Source organism: Pleurodeles waltl, chromosome 7 (genome assembly GCF_031143425.1).
Source record: "Pleurodeles waltl isolate 20211129_DDA chromosome 7, aPleWal1.hap1.20221129, whole genome shotgun sequence".
NCBI lineage: Eukaryota > Metazoa > Chordata > Amphibia > Caudata > Salamandridae > Pleurodeles > Pleurodeles waltl.
The window spans coordinates 795,408,566-795,427,368 of record NC_090446.1 but is presented as its reverse complement, the minus strand read 5'-3'; the positions used below and the strand labels follow the sequence as shown (position 1 = coordinate 795,427,368).

General features: G+C 40.3%; 1 protein-coding gene across 1 annotated transcript in view; it reads left to right on the top strand.

Annotated features, from left to right (window-relative positions):
* GABRP (gamma-aminobutyric acid type A receptor subunit pi) overlaps positions 1-18,803 on the top strand; it is a 126,413-nt gene that overhangs the window by 36,653 nt on the left and 70,957 nt on the right. Inside the window, exon 2 of the mRNA XM_069199336.1 lies at positions 7,400-7,485. Within this exon, the coding sequence (XP_069055437.1) occupies positions 7,433-7,485 (53 nt within the window). The 5' untranslated portion in view covers positions 7,400-7,432. The remainder of the gene's footprint in view (positions 1-7,399; positions 7,486-18,803) is intronic.

Genomic DNA, 18,803 nt, shown 5'->3' with positions numbered 1-18,803 from the left:
TTGTCAGTTTGAAAATGCCACTTTTAGAAAGTGGGCATTTTCTTGCTTAACCATCCTGTGCCTCAGCCTGCATGTGGAATCCACCTCTGGGTCAGACTGACAGTTGGGCTGTTTGTGAATTCCCTCTACACAGTGACACAAAGGGAGCTGAGGAGTGTCCTGCATATCGTGAAGGGTCTACTGGGCTAAAGTGGGGAGGGAGTGGGGAGGGAGAAGATGGCACTAACATCTGAAAGGGCAGTGCCTGTCCTCACACAGTGCAGTCTCCGCCCACCTGGTGTGTGTCTGGGGCCATGGCTGGGCCAGGCAGGATCTTGTGAACAACAGAGACATTCCTTTGAAGTTTGCCTACTTCAAAGGCAGAAATGAGTACAAATAGTGGACCCAAAACCTCAGACTCTTAGATTACTTCTAGATCAAGAGGAACCTCTGTCAAGGAGAAGAGCTGACGAGCTGGAGGAGGAGTACTGCCCCTTTGCTTGTGACTGTACTTTGCTGGGTTGGCATGCAGTTGCTGCTTCTGTTTTAAAGAGGAAAAAGACTGGATTTTACTGTGTTTTCCTTCTTATAAAGTGTCTCCAAGGGCCTGGACTGAGCTTGCCCCCTCTTCTGAAGACTCAGGGCCATCAAAGATGTCCTCTGCCAGCACCTGGACTATCTTGCTGAGACTCTTACCCTGCCAAGTAGTGCCCTATTCAGTCCCTGGGCCCTTGAAAGGAAAAGCTGGTGGAACTGAGGCTGAAATCCACGCACCGGAGCTGAGAAGGTGGGAAAACAAATCGGCACAGCACCTGCTTCGCGGATGAACAACCCACAGCTGGAAATTCGACGCAACACCCGCCTCCGGCTGCTGAAATCGACACATCACCCACGCAGTGTGGCTCTTCATCATTGTGCGTCAGAATTTCGCCTACATCATCACTGGGCGTCAAAACCACAGTGAACTTGCAGGGACTCGAGATTGCTCATTTGGAAATTGACTCATTGCTCTTCTGCAGAGAGAAAAACAACACATTGCTTACCTAACCAGAGAAGAATCAACGCAAGGACTCACTTGCGAGTCAGGAATTGACGCATTGCTTTCTTTTCCGATGTACGATCGCCTGTGTGGCTTTATTTTTGATGCATACCAGGTACTTTGTGTTAAAACAAAACATCCATTGCTTTCTATGAATTAAGACTCTTCAATTTAAAAATTATTTGCTTGTGTATGTTGTTTTTTTGTCATTTTGGTCTTGTTTGATTTAGATAAATATTGGCTATTTTTCTAAACTGGTGTTGAGTATTTTTGTGAATCTTTCACTGTGTTGCTCTGTGTGTTGGTACACATACTTTACACATTGCCTTTGACATAAGCCTGACTGCTTGTGCCAAGCTACCAAAGGGGGAGAGCAGGAGTTGTCTTAGGAGTGTAACTCCCTTATCCTGACTAGAGTCAGGGTCCCTCCTTGAACAGAGTGCAAACTGACTGCCAACCATAGACCCTATTTCTCATAATGAATGGCCCAGACAATGGGCCAGTATTTCTCTACTCCAGAATTAAGAACACAAGGGTTACCCATAACTCCGGAGGTGGGGAAAAGTAGCCCAGTTATAACTATAGGGGAGCCTCTAAGAAATGAGTAATTACAGGTATATCAGTGATTCTTAGTCCAATTCAATTGTAATTCCTAATTTTCACCTCCAAAACAACTGAAATCTAAGTGTAGAATTAAGGAGATTTGGAGTGTTCACACAGATCTCATAATTCCAAAACAGTTGTAAGCTGATGTTACCAGCCTCCCTGAAATTTAGGGTCCACTGGTAATGAGGACCCATGTATTTAATTTATTCCTCGTTTTATGTTCAACCAACATTAAATTGTTGCCATTGCTGCTTGGCAAAGAATGTCTTTCAGACATTATTTAACCTTTAGAGATGACTTGCTTTTCAAGTTTTGTGTGTTTACCTACAGTAACACCATTTACAACCACTCCTTTCATTTTGAGTTGGCATATTTCACTTTTGAAAAGCCTTGTAGCATGATGAGTGCTTTACTTGAGGTAACTGAGAGCTTTGTCACCATTCTGATTCCATTATAAAGGACCTTCTGGAGAAAAATCAATTAAAGCATTTGATTAAAATGTGTAAACATGAACAGAATTTATATTACCCCACGGCAGTTGCCACTGGGTAGGTATAGTTAGGACCATGTTTCCATAGTATGAACGTTTTTTGTTTTCTTAATACATTTTGCACTGTGTGATGAATCTTCAGAAAACTTTCCCAAAAAGTCTCATCCACCTCATCTCCTTCCTGAAAAGTTTCAGGGTGACCCGTCAAGCAGGAGCCGAGAAAAAAAGACAGTGACAAAACACATTTTCCCCATGCACCATACGAAAATTAGACACAGCTGTAGCCAAAACGGCTAAATGGACTTACACCAAATTTGAGAGAAAGCTAAATCATGGCATTAATGTTTAAAATCTTTGTATATTTCACGGTGTACATTAACTGCTAATTCACCGCAAATCCACCATGGAGGCTGCGCTGATCCTGCGCTGTGATTGGTTGACCACGACTAGATCCTGCGCCCAAGTCCCCAACCACTACTAGGGTAAAGGTTGGCACTCATGGGGGGTTGGATGCAGGGACTGGCCACCAATCCCAGTCCGCACACGGTGACGGACATCTTACTTTATGTTAAACAACCATAGAAATTAACTGATTGATTATCTTACTTTACATAAGAAGAATCCTTAGAAATTCACTGATTAAACAAAAGGTTAAAGGGACATTATAGTTAGGTGAAAATGTCAGTAACAGCATACCATTTTAAGCAAATAAAACCAGGGATATTTCTTAGTTATATTTATCTCAAATAACTGTAACTTGTGCCCAAAAGTAACTATCTCTCGTGCTCATGCCATACACTGCTAATTACCTCACGTTACATCACTCTTTCCAACATCCAAAATTACATCATTGATGACAACACTGCATGGCAGGGGCATCAGGTAACAGTTACTTTAAGCATGAGTTTCAGTTGTTTTGTTCATCTAAAACAGTAGGGTTTAACTGGCATTTTCACCTAACTATACCATCTCTCTAGTCTATGGGCCTGATTTAGGGAAAGTGGCGCTGCACCCAGTGCAGTGCCACTTCCCTTGTGCCCCTTAGTGCCCCCCTAACTCCAACATGTGTGTGCTGTATCTAAGATATGGCGCACCATGGCGGTACTTAGGGAAACTAGCTTCAACATTTTTTACGCTAGTTCTTAGCTTTGCAGGACTAATGTAAAAAAGTTTACGCTAATCCTGCAAAGGACTCAGAGGCCCATTAAAAACAATGGTGTTTCTCCTTTTAACACCTTCTTTGATTTGTGGTTAACTGTACTGGTATTGTTAAAATGGAACGGAGTACCACAAAATATGGGAAATATTACAAAGATAAATATTTGAGCTTAAGCCCTTTTGTCAACCAGCAACAACTAGAAAGGTTTAAACCTTTCCCTCCCTTGTCAACTATGAGGCTCCTAAACTATGCTGTAATTTTACTGTGACCAGACAATATTCTTAGAATTACTTAAATGACTTTAGGAAGGTAACATTTGTGTCGCTTAAACTCTTAGCTAAAAAACATAAGGTCTACAAAGGTTTCAAGAACATGCGTAAAATTTAAAAAAGAAATGTTTTTGTATTTAAAAACAAGCATTTGCAATGCCATAGGCCTCACATGTAGTTGAGTTGGGGCTATTGGCATTGTAAATTTATAACTGAACTTCTTTTGCCACATTAATTGATGAACCCTGATGCATTTTGGTCCTTTCGCCCACATAATTCCAAGTTAAGTTAATCAGTGGGAAATGCACCATTGTACAATATGACACATCTATTGGTTAATATACTGCAGAGGTCTATTTGCGCAACCAGAGAGCCAGAGAATTGAATCCTGCTTGGTGCAATGGAGAATAGTGACTTGTGTGTGTTTAGTACTATGAGATCCCAGTCATTGACAGAACAGAGGTCCTGTGACTGCAGACTTGGCCACATAATTAGGTCTTTAAGAAATTGGCCACATAAGTTGAAGATTTCACAAAAATGTTGTTTCTGTGTCAAATGTATGGAAATAATACTGCCAAGGTGTGTGCCACGTAATTTTACACATGTACACACACTGCACTGTTTATAATTGTCCACGTGGGTTGTACGTTGTCCCACCAGTACTACATAAACCAACGATTTACAGCGTCACAACGCAGCACGTTTCTAGTACCACGCGCTATATGAACAAGCCGATTCAAAGCACCATGGCCACCATAAATGTGAGTGTGAAGGAGACACACAAAAGGAAAAATTAAAAGTGAAACAGTTGACATAAGCAAGCTGATTCAAAGCGCCACATCCGCCATGAGCGCGAGTGTGAAGGAGACACACAAAAGGAAAAAATAGAAAAGTAAAACAGTTTATGAAAGTGAGCCGATTCAAAGCGCCATGGCCGCCATGAGCGTCAGCGCGAAGGAGAGACACAAAAGGAAAAAGAAGTTTGCTCTTAGTCAAACATATCGGCAAATGTGCAATTATCCATGTAACAGGGTCGGTCCCCAAGGCAGTAACAAAACCGCCCCAAGGAGGGACAAATGTAAAGCTTCTACCAATGATAACAAAGGATTTTTGAAACACAAGACCAAGAACGAGTGAAAGTGATGGGCGTGAAGTGGGTGTGGTTAAAAGTCCACTACGTACCAACACGTCGGAAAAGCAGCACTTGCGCGCTTCTATGCTCAGCCTATAACAGGTCTTTAAGAAGGGATGTTTCTTATGAATGCAGAAATGTACAGAGGAAGGAAAGCATGGCATTTCATGAATTCCTTCTACGCTTATGCAAGTAGTGCGGATTATGATAAATTGGTTAAATAGGTGAAAAGATTTAGGGGCCAGATTTATCCTCATTTCACACAATGCTACAAGCTACCTTGCTGTGCTGTGAAAAAGAGCAGGAATGCACCATATTCAACATCATTCGGTGCATTCCTATCCTTTCTTTGTGCTGGTGCACACTATGCTGTCTTACTCCATTGCAGGTGCCCCTGCACCATGGTGAACAGCTGCCTGTGTTGTATTCAAGATTGTTTTTGTACAGGGCAGGGCACTTTCCTGCACAAAAACAATCATCAGAGCCCTTTTCCTCTTTTTAAGTGTGCTGCAGAATGCAGCATACTTAAAAAGAGGAAACAAGGAGGAGAAATAGAGACATTTCTCCTTCTTGAGTCTCTCCTAGGAAGGCATAGCATTTTGACGCATTCCCAGGTTTACCAGTGCTGGTAAATCTGGGAATGCGCCAGTATCCATGGGTGGATGCGTGGAAACATCCACGTTCCACCCATGGAAAGCCTCCATGGGGCAGAGTAAGGCAAGGTAGCAATTTGCGCTGCCTTGCTTTAATCCTTATTTATCAATGAAATCAGGACCACAAAACCTTGCAAGGTGGACACTGTGGTTAATATTTTTGTGTTTGATGAAATAATAAATATGAAATTGGCTAATAGTTAATTCAGTTAGCACTGTCAACTGAATGTTAAAGTTGAAAGCTTATAATGAGCCATTGCCTACTTGTATTTGTTTCCATTCCTGGCCCTCATCATCTGCGTTAGTGTGAGGAGCAGGAATGTGGAGTGAATAGAATAAAAGGGTGAATCTATGTACAGCAACTAAATGCGGGTGTGCGTAGTGTCTGCAGAAGGCATTAACAACTGTTACTATCATCATTCACTATGAATATTGGATTTGCTCTCATAAGTAACAAATTAAAGTTAAAAAGAAATAGAAAGTCATTATTTTTGTCACTTAGCTAAGATTTATCTTTTCTCAAAAATCCTTTCAGGTTTCTTATATTTTTAGAGTGTCAGATCATTTAGAAGTTCTAAATAACTATTTTTATCATTCAAGTGCCTTAAACCTTTATGTAACGGCTCTTTTTTATTACCATCACTAATGTTCTTCCTTTGTCTGCTACCTTCATTTCAATATCCCCATTTTTTACCAATTTGTTAAGTGCCTCTCTTTTCCTACCTCAATAGGTTTTTCTGAACCTTCTTTGCTTGGTCATTTCTGGAGTTCTTTAAAATACCCACTTCAACCAATGCCAAAGTCTTGTGAGCAATTTAAAGAGGAACTATGCAATTACTTTAAAAATGTTAACTTGTTAGATAGAACATGAGATAACCCATTTCATAATACCTTTTGTTCTACTTTAGTTAGTAGTTTGTTCTACTTTAGTTAGTAGTTAGTCTGTGATGTTTCTTCATCTTGGAATATCTACTTGTAAGTCATCTTGCTGATCCTTGTTATCGATTCCCTAAAACATTTTATTGTAGAAGAAAAGCTATTGGTGCTATTTGTGATGTATGTATTTTTCACTACACACTGCCCTTCCTTTCGCTCTAGCATCTATACCTTCTTCTGTTTCCCTCCTTGAGGTACGAGATGTATTTTGAGTTCTAGATTTTTCTCTCGGTATTGCTCCCACCAGATATTTACACCACAACTTTGTAGCCAAGTATATTGTTTCTTCTGCTTTATTTGATTGTTATTTTTTTATCTAATCTAGGTTTTGGTTAAAATTATTCAGTTTCATATCTAAAACCTCTTTAGTTGTAAGTTTTGCTCTTAGTAATAGTTATGATTTAATTCTGTTATTTCTAGTGTGTATTCTTTTAAACATTTCAGAATATCATTTGCTTCCTCACTTCCTTTTTAACGTAGAGGGGAATTGAAAAAATATAATACGTAAGGGATGTTAGTGTGTATTCTGAAACAATATGAACATAAACCATTGTAGTTTTCAATTGATTGAACCTTGTATGTCTGCTCCTTATTGACGGTCACTCCATTCATAAAAATGAGACTATCCATCATGAAGGATCAAGCAAGATGCATAATCCATTGCACTCTGTAACCAGAACAATAATGTGAAACAAAGTAATTCAATGAACATATAAGTGTGTCCAGTAATGTCAACTAAGATCGTGGTGAAATGTACTGAAACCAGTGATTACATAAAAAAGTGAAGTGATATCCTTAGGCTGATTTGTTCAAGTTCACATTATAACCAATTATTGTATCATCGAGGTGACTTGAGCTGAAGTACACATCTTACAGTTAGATAATATTGCCCGATTTAATGTTTGAAACGTTCTACTGTCTCTCTGAAAAATAAATATATTTATTGCCTATTAACTTGCCCAGGGCTCAATAGGTTTTGGCACCTTTGAGAATGTAGACAATCAGAAAATGTAACTCATTCTAAGGAAGAATGCATAAGGTGTGGTAAGAATAGTTCAATGAAAAAGCAACATGTTCATTAGAATTTGTTATATTATATAAGCCTAATGTTTCAGTGACTCTCCTTTTTTATGCAGCTAGTTTTATTCCATCTGTTTGAAAGGGGCGCCATGGACTACTGCAGCTTCTATGCCATCTGCCTATGTTTCCTTGCATTTTCCAGGTTAGTCGAAATTATATGCAGTGACTTTTTAGCATAATGGTGCCGAAGACCTTGTGTGGTAAAAGGATTAAATGTATTATGTTATGTCAAATTGCATTTAGCTCAAATAACTCCACAGCATAAAGGAATTACATGACCCAAAAACATTTTAGGGATTGCGTACTAAGCATCCATTTAATGATATTCTCCATTACTGGACCCTCCAACTAATGAGACGGGCCACTTCACACCTAACATAAATCAGATCCCCAATCGAGTATCCCCAAAACTATAAACATGTGCTATCATTCATCACGCAACCATACCTGACTGGCTTAGAGTTCTGTGATTATTTAAAGTGCTGTGCCACCCCAGTCACCTGGACATGGCTGTATAATCCAAGAAATTGAATTTAAGAAACATGTTTGCCGGTATTTCAAAATAAGTTACTGCAGGCCTTGACTGTTTGAAAACCCCTAAGCAAGAAACTTTGGGAATAGTCAAATATCATGGGGAAATGTTGAGTTTATCCCTGCATAATATTAATTTACGATTACAATATGCATACAGTGCTCGAAAACGTAAGGGTTGTATCTACCTTGCTATGAAGACCCATACTTTTTGCATTTTCTGGATACTTATATTTTGATTCTGCTGATGTCTGAGGTCAGTATATCTTCCTGATCTCTCAAATGGTTCCGCACAAATAGTCAACAAATAGTCAACTCTTCTTTCCTGTGTGCAGCACACTGGAAATAGGAGTCAAATCTACCTCAGGCCAGCTGGACTCACGGAACATTTAGACTCTGGCAAGTGGCTTACTCGCCCCGCTGATCAGTGAAGCACTGGCCTCTGGTACTCCATTGGAGAATGCCCACCATATTTATCAGAACCCCATCTGCCTAATGAGTATCTCGCAGCCTTCACCACAATCACCAGTGCAGTGGTTTTGCTGAAAGCAGAAGTGTATGGTAAATGGATCTCATGCCTACCTGCATGGCATAGTTTTTTGTTTTCTCTCAAATAAACGCCAAAAACTGAAATTCGTTTTAGAAAAAAAAAAAAATATGTTTCTGGATGGCATGGTGTTTTCTACTTGTGTATCAGGGGTGTTGTTTTTTATACTGCCCAGTATAGCAGTCCTGGGCAGGAAAATCTATTGGTGCTTGTCCCACCTTAAATTGGACAAGGTATCATCACTTTGATAGGGAAGCCTGTTAGCGGATGGGCCACCAGGTAGACGGTCTACCAGATCAAGCCAACTGATTCCATGCTTCTGTTGTATTTTAGGCAGATCCACCTTTAAATCCACCTTTAAATCACCCCTTTAGTGTTTTTTCTGATTTGTTTATATTTGCAAGAGCATTCCTCGCCATCTCACAAGTCATGTTCTTGCTCTAGAATGGAATTTACAGGTATTATTATTCAACTCAGCCACTCTCTCATTGCACTAACTGTGCAAATCCCTTTTTAATGTGGTCCAAAGAGAAAACCAAGAAGGAAGCTTGATGTTTTTTATTGCTGTTCTTGTTGTTTCCGATTGTCAAAGTTTCTTCTCAATCTTTGCAGCAAAAGAGAAAACCAAGCAGTATTAAAAGTGAGATGGCTGGTGTTCCGATTAATCATGAACCTGGGTGCTCAGTCTGCAATGGAAGTTTGGCCTCATAAGGCTACTTCACTGGGCAGTTGTAGAAGAGCTGTAAAGAAGGGGATTATGTATGGCGATGAGTCAGAGTACAGTACAACACAGTTATCATAGTTGCAAGACATATGTGAATGCTCAGCCAGGATTGTGAGTTTGTTTAACAATACAACTCTTTAATAATAGGTCTAAAATGTAAATAAAAAGGGTGAAATATTATAAAGGCGCACGCTACAAATATAATCGTGTGATAAAATCAGCCCCCGCAGCTACAAGTGCTATATGCAACCACAACAACTGCTCCTTGCTGGGGTTTAGAAAATCAAGGTTAGACACTATAGTTATTCCAAGGTAAAACAAATCAAGCACTGTTCAATTCAGGGCGAAAAGCCCTCACTCACTGTTGATTGGCATGCTTCATTACTGAACATCTTCTGGCCCCATTCTTCGCAATAAAGGGACATTAGGACATCTTTATTTACTGGAGCTCATGAAGTCTTTTGAAGGATGATAACAAGATGGGCACAGTTTGATAAGCACTAGTAGTTGTTAGATGAGGGGATATAGTGCAGAGGGGAATGGGTTTCCCGAGAAAATCCTCCAAACCGAAATGACAGCACCGAACCACACATAGGGAAAACACCTTAATCAGCAAGGGCATGTGGCAGCAAGAGCGTGGGTCTATAGGCTGATTAATGCATGGCCACAAGGAAGCATGGCAGTGAGAGAGCATTTCCGCCTGCCTCACCAAGGTGCAGGTGTCGCCTATGGAGCTTTGATGAGAAGGCGACTTTCACACCTCCCTCACTGGTAAATGATCCTAGTCTGATGATTCTGTGCCCTGACCAAAGAATAAATAACAGTCCCTAAAATAGGAACTTTATTAAAGGCTACCAGAATGAAGGCTGACTGATGTCTGATCCACATAGAAAAAGTCAACTGCACCTCTAGGGCTGAAATTGCAGACACTGGATCCTATTAGAGCAAAGGCAAGATTATTGCTGGACCTCTGCATATAAAAGCAGGGATGAAGGAGGAAAAATAATAAAGTTGGTCTAGGGAGGGAGTGTGGTCAGCAGGCAGAATAACCTCTCTGCTCATCTTCAGTGGCTGATATAGATCTCTTGAGGCAACCTTCTTCTGATATCTTGTGCGGAGGACAGTGTTCATAATTATTGCATCCACATCTCTGGACTCCTTGAATGCCTGAGAGCTTCCACAAAGGCATGTCAGCAACAGCAGGGTACACCAGCAGGGCTATAGCAGGGCCTTGTTCTCAGCGGAGAGAAAGTGGAGAGCACCCAGAACAACATTCTAAAAGCACAACAGAATCAACAGATATCTGTATCAATATTAGAGAGAGGTTACTTGAGCAGGAGCGGGGAAACAGGTTATATGTCTAAGTCTGGGTAGTTATGGATTATTTTCCTGTTTAGAAATTGAAACAACAAGATTCAAGCAGACTTTCATTCCCCTAAGGGGCTTCTGGGAAGGGCACGTCTTGCCCTTGTCTCAGAATGAATTGCAGTGGCCACTGCCCACATTCATTTGGCCACATCCAGAGGCCTGCTTGGGTGGCAAGAGTTGTGTATTCCCCCCAGGGAAAGTGGTACAATGATATTTGCACAGCTATATACTGAAAAGCATTTTGGACTTTCACATCAAGTCTGCAATCAATTCATCAACAATTGTAATAATAGTTAACAATAACTAACAAATTGTTTAAACTGAGTTCCCAAGGCAAGGTGTAATTTAAGGTTTTAGTCAGATTGGGTGGTCATAATTGGGAAATTAACATTTGACTTTCTGGTACACTATTTGTAACAGCATAACTGTCAGAGAGTGGGTTGGTAATTTTGGCTTGAAGGTATCCTTATCAACCTAATATACTCCACTTGGTTAGGTCTCAACACAGTTCTCAGTGAAACTCTTGCTCAACCCATTGTAAGTTGAATTCAAGCATTACAAACAAAAGTCAGGAAAAAACAAAATAACTTTTCTAAACCAACTTTAAAAACATAGAGAAAAGTCTAATGAGCAAAACAACACCAAAATGATCAAAATGGAAGTGGAGAACATTTTAAATTTGTAAAGCAAAACACACCTAAGAAAATCAAAGGACCAATGTAAATATTAGTTTTTCATTGACCAAACCTAAGGATAATTTAAGGAAGACTAAATTTGAGTTGAGTTTTGGTAACATAAAATGGAATATACCGGTCAAGGTCCAAAGCTGAAGCTAGTGTGGGTCCCTTGAATTCAGGTACGTCGTCATCGAGTTGCCACTGCCCTAGTTGGTTTTGGCAGCAAAAGCTATGAGCAGGAAAACGCTGGATTTCATTTCTGGCAAAGTTTCTTCACCCCCTGATTTGCTACCTCACCCTGGTGCAAAGTTTAACCTTCAGACCTAGTCACTTTTTTAGTTCTCACAATTCACCTGGAGGGGAAGGAAGGGAGCTGTGCAGGGCTTAACAAAGCCACATACCCTTGCCCACCTATAGTGCATCTGTCATGGGGAATCTTCAGCACTTTGTTCAGCTCTTCTGGTGGTGGATACATTGACTAAGTCTCACACTTCTCCAGCTGCTGAGAATCTTCCTCTTGGGCATTCATAAAGTTCTTAGGTCTGTGGGGCAAGCTTATGGTGCAAGGTTTCTCCTTTCAGGGTTCCTGTAGTGTCCAGTCCTGTGTGTTCAGTTTGTCTACCATGTTGTCCCTGAAGCAGGCAAACAGGATGCCAACCACATGACCCATAGAGAGCTGTTTGAGTCCATGATTGTCATCAATAGTCAAGAGTTCTTGGGTTCTCTGTCTTCTAGCTTTCAGACAGAGTCCTTTTATTTCCAGGTGTTTAATTCTCAGGTTCAGGACTTTACTGAGGAGGTGGTGTTGAGGTGCCAGTTTTACCCTATGCATTAGCCAGTGGGAAGAGGATTTTTACACCTAACTCTTACTACTCTCTTCTCAATTTTCCACCTGCTTTTCAAGTGCTTCCTCCTTGAATACTGCACATATTCCCCAAAGCTGTATGATGGCTATTCCCTTCTCCTATCTGAAGCAGCACAGGCTTCCCTTCCCTACTCCCCTTTTCAGTTGAGATGACCTCCCCTGTATGAGAGTCCAAATGTTTTTTTTCCTTCTTGGGTTGGAGCCAGAAAGTCTAGGATGGCCCTGGTGGGATGGAAGTAAGCAGGTCTTGCTACCTGCTTTTGCCATTGCAAAGTCCAAAGAAGAAAAACTGAGGCTGCTCTTTGTCATGTCAATAGATCCTGCCCCTCCTCCAAGATGGCTAATCCCTATTGCCCAGTTGTTCACCACACCTCTGGGGAAAGACGCTTAGCCAAAAATGTATATTGAGCATCTGGAATTGGGCTGTGAAGCAAACCATTTCTAGGTGAGTTTTCTCTCACAGAGCACAAAGTATACTTTCTTAATGCTTATTTTGGCCAAAGTTATTAAAAATCTACTTTTATCTCTAAATTAGATTTTTTAAGCAAAGTGAAGAATATCTTTAAATTATTAATATACAATTTTTCATAACAGAGATAGGAATTCCAGATTGTTATCTTAACTACTCCTGTTTCTGGAAAATGTATCTTTACTTATGCAGTGGAAACAGTTTTAGACAATTAATCACTGTTAGGGCGTGATATTCAAAATGCATAGCTTGCCACTTGTTTTTTTATAGATTAAGCATCCAGCCCAGTGTGCTTACCAGGCACACTTGAGTATAGGAAAACCACTTCATTCCAAGTCATTGCAAACAGCCGTCCTAGAGGTGTTACCTAAAAATCATTCATTTCAGGTGTGCTAGTCTAATTAGTTTAGTGGAAGCAAAACAAGACTACAACACCTGCAATCCATTAGGTTCTCACACAAAAGTCCATGACTGGAAACAGTGTCCACAATTGCCTAGCAGTAGGTGTTAACCCTACTTTAGGATTAAATCATTAAATATTTAAAAATAGGTTTGCCTACATATCAATGGCATGCCATGTGTCACTGCAGTGATTTTAAATTTCAGCTCAACCAAAGTGTAGTGGTACCCACTTAAGTCAGTAACATTTAAGGAACAGAACACACAAACTGCAACACAGATTGACAATGTCACCCCGCCAGAATGTAATACCAGCCAGAATCACATCCAGAAAAAAGCAAAAAATCAGGGCAACCACAAAGAAAAGATAATATAGTTGTGTTAACAATTGGAAATATTCTGTTTGCATTACCAAGATGGGTGAGAAAATAAATAAACATAAACACTTAATTGCACTTTAAGGCAACTCAGATGAAAAAACTTCTCAGCAACTTATCTCTATTTCTCAGAATATTCTAATTCTAGACTTCTGCTGAACATATATTTCGATGTGGCACTTTACAAGTGACATGTGCACCTTTCTTTAGACCCAACACTTTCAACAGGATGAAGTACTTTTTTCTTTCACATTTTTGTTTTCCTTGTGATTGCCATGTTTGTCTCATTTTTAGATCTGGTTTGAAAGATCTTATGTGAGCAACAGAAATAGAGCCTATAGAAGCACTGCTGAAAGAGTATCTTTGGCGCCACCCACCTGTCGATTTCTTTCCTTACAGCATTTGATTGGACAAAAGTCATGTACTTTCACTGAAAAAGACTGTTTCACAAATTTTGCATTATTGAAAGTGTATGTTCAGTACAACAGAACCGACTTGGTTATAGCGAAAATCTGATGATCAAAGTTAGAGGCCTGATCTGTTTGTTGTGAAAAGTTATGACAACAACAGTAGGTCTGATATATTTAGTGTGAAAAGCATATGTGAAAGCCAGTATGCATTTAAAGATGGGTTATTACATGGCGTTAAAGCTTGTAGACAGGTATTGTGTTAGATGCAATTTCACTGATTCCTATAGTAGGTAAGAGTTTGGTGCTGGACACCATTTCTGGCAAACCCTAGGAGTAGAAGATGTGCACTTTGACAATCCTTGTTAATCCTTCTTAAGTGAAGTTGTATATCTTTTTGTCAACCCCCGTTTCGTACACATTTGCAATTTGATGATTGTCTGCCTGATTTGTGCTTTGTGGGTTTATGTGGAATACAGGCGGTCTGAGTTGGATAAGTCAGAAGCCAGTGCTAAAGACTGTAGGCCAGATAGGCTTTTTTGGGAAATGTTACATTAAATGCCATAGGTCTGGTCTGTTTATTAGGAAAAGTTACGGCAAATGCAGTAGGCCTGATGTATTTATTGTGAAAAGCATATGTTAAAGAAAATGGGCATTTACAGGTGCATTGTTAATAAATTGAGTTAGAGTCAGTAAAAAGGTATTTTGTTACATTGAATCTTGCAAATTACAATAGTAGGCATGTGTTTAGGTGCTTATTGGTCACACCTTTTAACAACTCTGGCAGTAGAAGATTTGCATCCTTAGCAAGTATTCTTAAAAGAGGTGATATACTGTTTTGGTAACTATAATTTTGTACATATTTGTCATTTTATGACCGGCTGGTGGTTGCCTTTTGGGAAATCCTATTCTCAGTTCAGTAGACCCGAGAAGTTTATAGTGAGAAGCCCATGAGGAAGGATTGGTTCATTGAGGAGAGCTATGACAGATGCCATGTGTTTCATCTGTTAATTATGAAAAGTCACGACAAGGCTGTACGCCTTTGTCAAATGCATATGCTAAAGCTAATTGAAAGTCCTAAGATATGTAAGATATGTATTTTGTTAAATAAAATCCCAGCCATTACGGAATAGGCAATGGATCTGGTGTTGGTTACCCCTCTGACAAAAGCTGGGTGTCAGATTTGCTCTTTGACGCTTCTTGTCAATCCCTCTTAAGTGAGGCTGTATATTGCTTTGCCAACTCTAATTTTGTAAACATTAGGAATATTATGATAGTACGCATCATGGTTGCTTTTTGGGAAAACCTGCGCTCACTTTAGTATGCCTTAGTCGGTTATGGTGACAAGCCAATGATAAAGCTTTCTGGTCTGATTGTTTCTTTGCAAAAAGGTATGTAAAACACCCTAGCTATGATCAGTTTATTATGAAAGGTTACGACAAAAGCAGTAGGCATGATGTATTTCTTTGTGAAAAGCAAATAACAAAGCCAATATTCATTTGAGGATAAATTGTTATTATACAATGTTAAAGCCAGTAGACAGGTATTTTGTCATATAGAATGTCACAGTTTGCCTTAGTAGGCAAATGATTTGATTATCTCATCTGACAAATCCAGGGGGTAGAAGGTCTGTATATGGTAACCCTTGCTAAGCCCTCTTAATAGGGTTAATGCAGAACCCCACAACCAGACGAGTCCTGGATCTCCCTAGACAAACCTACATCACCCCCTACCTCAAGGACCACCAGTGGTTCCTTGTACAGAAAAGACACCAGTTCAAGCTCCTGACCCACACATACCAGGCCCTACACAAATTCGGACCTACCTACTTGAACCGCTGCCTGAGCTTCCATCAACCCAGTAGACACCTCCGCTCTGCTTCCCTTTCTCTAACACTCACCCTTCCGCATCCGACACAGCAGATGCACATGCTGCTCCTTTTCCTACCTAGCAGTGAAAACATGGAACAAGTTACCCTTTCATCTCCAGACCTCCCCATTTTTCCAGAGTTCTGAAAGTCCCTAATGATCTGGCTATACAGCTAATCAACTGGACCTTGCCAGTGCCTGGATATCCTTACAGATGACAAGAAGTGCTCTTCAAAGCTACTGATTGATTGATTGGTTTTGCCAACTTTCATTTTACAAATATATAATTTCATGATTTGTACGCCCAATGGGTGCCTAATGGTAAAGCTTATGATTGGTTCAGTAGGTCTGACTACCTTCCAGTGACAAGCCAGCAATAAGCCTCCAGGTCTGATTGTTCAAAATAAATAGATTAGACGTATGGTAAGGTAATACCTCTGGCATATTTCTGTGCAAACCATATGTTAAAGCAAGTAGGCTTTTAAGATGGTTTGTTATTACACTGTAATAAAACTTATAGTCAGATATTGTGTTGCAAGAGACATCACAATGAATCTTATCAGGGAAGGGTTTTGACGTTGGTTACCCCCTCTGACAAACTAAGGAGTTAGTAGATTTGCCATTTTACAATCTTCATCAAGCCCCCAAAATATGGGTTGTATATAGTTTTAGCAACTGTCATTTTGTAAATATGTTTATATTGATGGTTGCCTTGTGGTAGGCCTACTTCATTATGGTGATGAGCTAGTTTTAAAGATTACAGGCCTGATCGGTTTACTGGGAAGGGCTTTTTCAGATGGCACAAGTTTGATCTGTTTTTATGAAAAATTACAATAGAGGCAGTAGGCCTGACTTGCGTATTACAAAAATCATATGTTTAAAGCAATTGGTCTTTAATAGTGGATTTTTATTATACCTTGTGAAAGCCAATAGACATGTTTTATAACATGGCATCTCAAAGATAACCTTAGTAGGAGAGGGTTTTGGTGTTGGTTACTCCCTTTGACAAACCCTGGGGATATGTGATTTGCACTGTGATAATCTTTGCCAACCCTTCCCTCATAAGGCAGAGCCTAACAGGATTAGATGCCTGCCAGGCCCTTTTGTCAAAAAGGTCATAAACATGCAAAGAGATATACATTCATATACATACAGGGAGGGGCTTCCTCCACCAAGATGACCAATACATTGGTTCTAAACTGGGCAGCCATATTGAAACCTTTAAACAATATACTATTGTGAGAAATTAGGCTGTTGGTTAGCGGGGTGTGAGCCCTGGTGAAGCAACAGCCACAATCCCTTGTAAGGCAAACCACAAAAAGTCACTAGGCTAACATTTACTTACCCTGGGTAGCTTGGCACAGGCTTAACTTAGAGACAATGAGTAAAGTATTTATTCAGCAAGTAAAAACACAACGCAAGAAAAACCTCACACCAATTTAAGAAAATAGAGTAAATCTAAATAAGTAGTTTGACACCAAAACAACAAAAATCCACTCAGTAGAACCAGAGTTATGAGTTTTTTTTTCATTATTTGTAAAAACTAGTGCCTAAAAGATCAAAGCACGCTGGAGCATGAGGTCGGATACAAGAAGTGGATTAGGTCTGGTCAGCGCTTACCTTCAGACTTAGAAGAATTTTTAAGTCTGAAGGTAAAGCTCAGTGGGGCAGGTCTGCAGGCGGTGTCCAAGGAGGGAATGTCATTGTTAGGATGCAGCTGGGTGAAGTCACAGTGAAGATTTCTATGTTCACTTTTATGGAAGTCAAAAATCTCGAGCAGAAGGAGGAACGAGGCTGCAGTGGAAGACAGTTCCAGGAGATCGGTTATCCTTTTGGAGAAGGAGCGCTGAAAAGGATTTGCTGCAGCAGAGAGGAAAATAGGTGGAGCATCTGTGAATCAGGCTGACCAGTGATCCAACTTGGGTGGATATAGAAGCAGGTTGGACCTGGCCTTCCTACAGTTTTCAGAGCAGTTTTTACCCCAAAATATTCCAAGCCCCAGGTTTTGGGCTTTGGCTATCTGCTTACCTTTAGCACCACAACCAAGGGTCCAGGACTCGTGGGACACCACTTGGGGGCTTGTGACTCCCACTAGCTGGGTCCAGGTTCAAAATAATGGAAGTTCTTTATGTCCCTGTGGCTCTGAACAGGAAGCCAGCACACTGGCCCTTGGAGTACCTCTGGTAGCCTTGTGTTCAGGTGGAGGTGCAGGGATCAAACAACACTGGCCTCTGAAGGTTCAAGGCAGGGTCCAGAGAGCAAAGCAGTCCTTCCAAGTGCAGCAGAGAAGTCCTTTGAGAGTCCTCCCACAGTTCCAGAAAGTGAATTGAAGAATGGGTCTGAGGGTCCTTTTCATAAACCTGGTGCCTCCTTTGAAGTTGGGAGAAATTTTTAGGGTTTTTTCTTTGAAGTGCTTGGAATTTCCTGACTCACCTGCCCTGGATCCAAGCTGGCTTCAGAGACAGTGTGGAGATGAAAAGCCCTTTGTGTGAAGGCATAGCACAGCATATTCAATTGCAAGTGGGGCTGTGGCCATCTCTGCCACCTATCATGCCAGCAAATGGCCCATTTAGGCATACCTAACCCCTCTATTGTGTTTCACCAAATCTAACTGTAAGTTACGTCCAGTCATGTGACCCAGGGAAGGCTGCAGGCACCAAATGGCTAAGGGCAGGAAAATGCCAACCTTCTAAACTCAATTCAAAATTGTAATTTAAAATCAGACTTTACTATTAAACAGGATTTTCAATTATAATGTCATAGATACCAAACATGAACTACATATCAATTCCCGGTCAAGCGTTAGCACTTATTAAATGTAATAAGGTAACCCAGCTTTATCCTCTGGGACAGATAGGCCCCACGATAGTGAAAAACAAATTTAGGAGTTTTTCACTATCAGGACATGTAAAGCATACAAATACATGTCCAACCTTTGAATTACCATGCACCCTGCTGTATGGGCAAGTAGGGCCTACTTTAAGGTTGAAACGGAATTTCAACAGGCAAATGCAGATAAGTAGGCAAAATGTTTGGGGGAAGACCACCCTAAGACTGACAGGTCTCACAACTACGTACAATACAAGTGTAAGACTACTGCCCACTGCCATATTTAATTTTATTTTTCATTGCAGGCATATACCTGCCATGTTTAGAAAGAAGCATTTTTTCTATGTTTACTTTTACACGTTTAATAAATAATGTATATGCTTGTTGAATGTGTCTTTG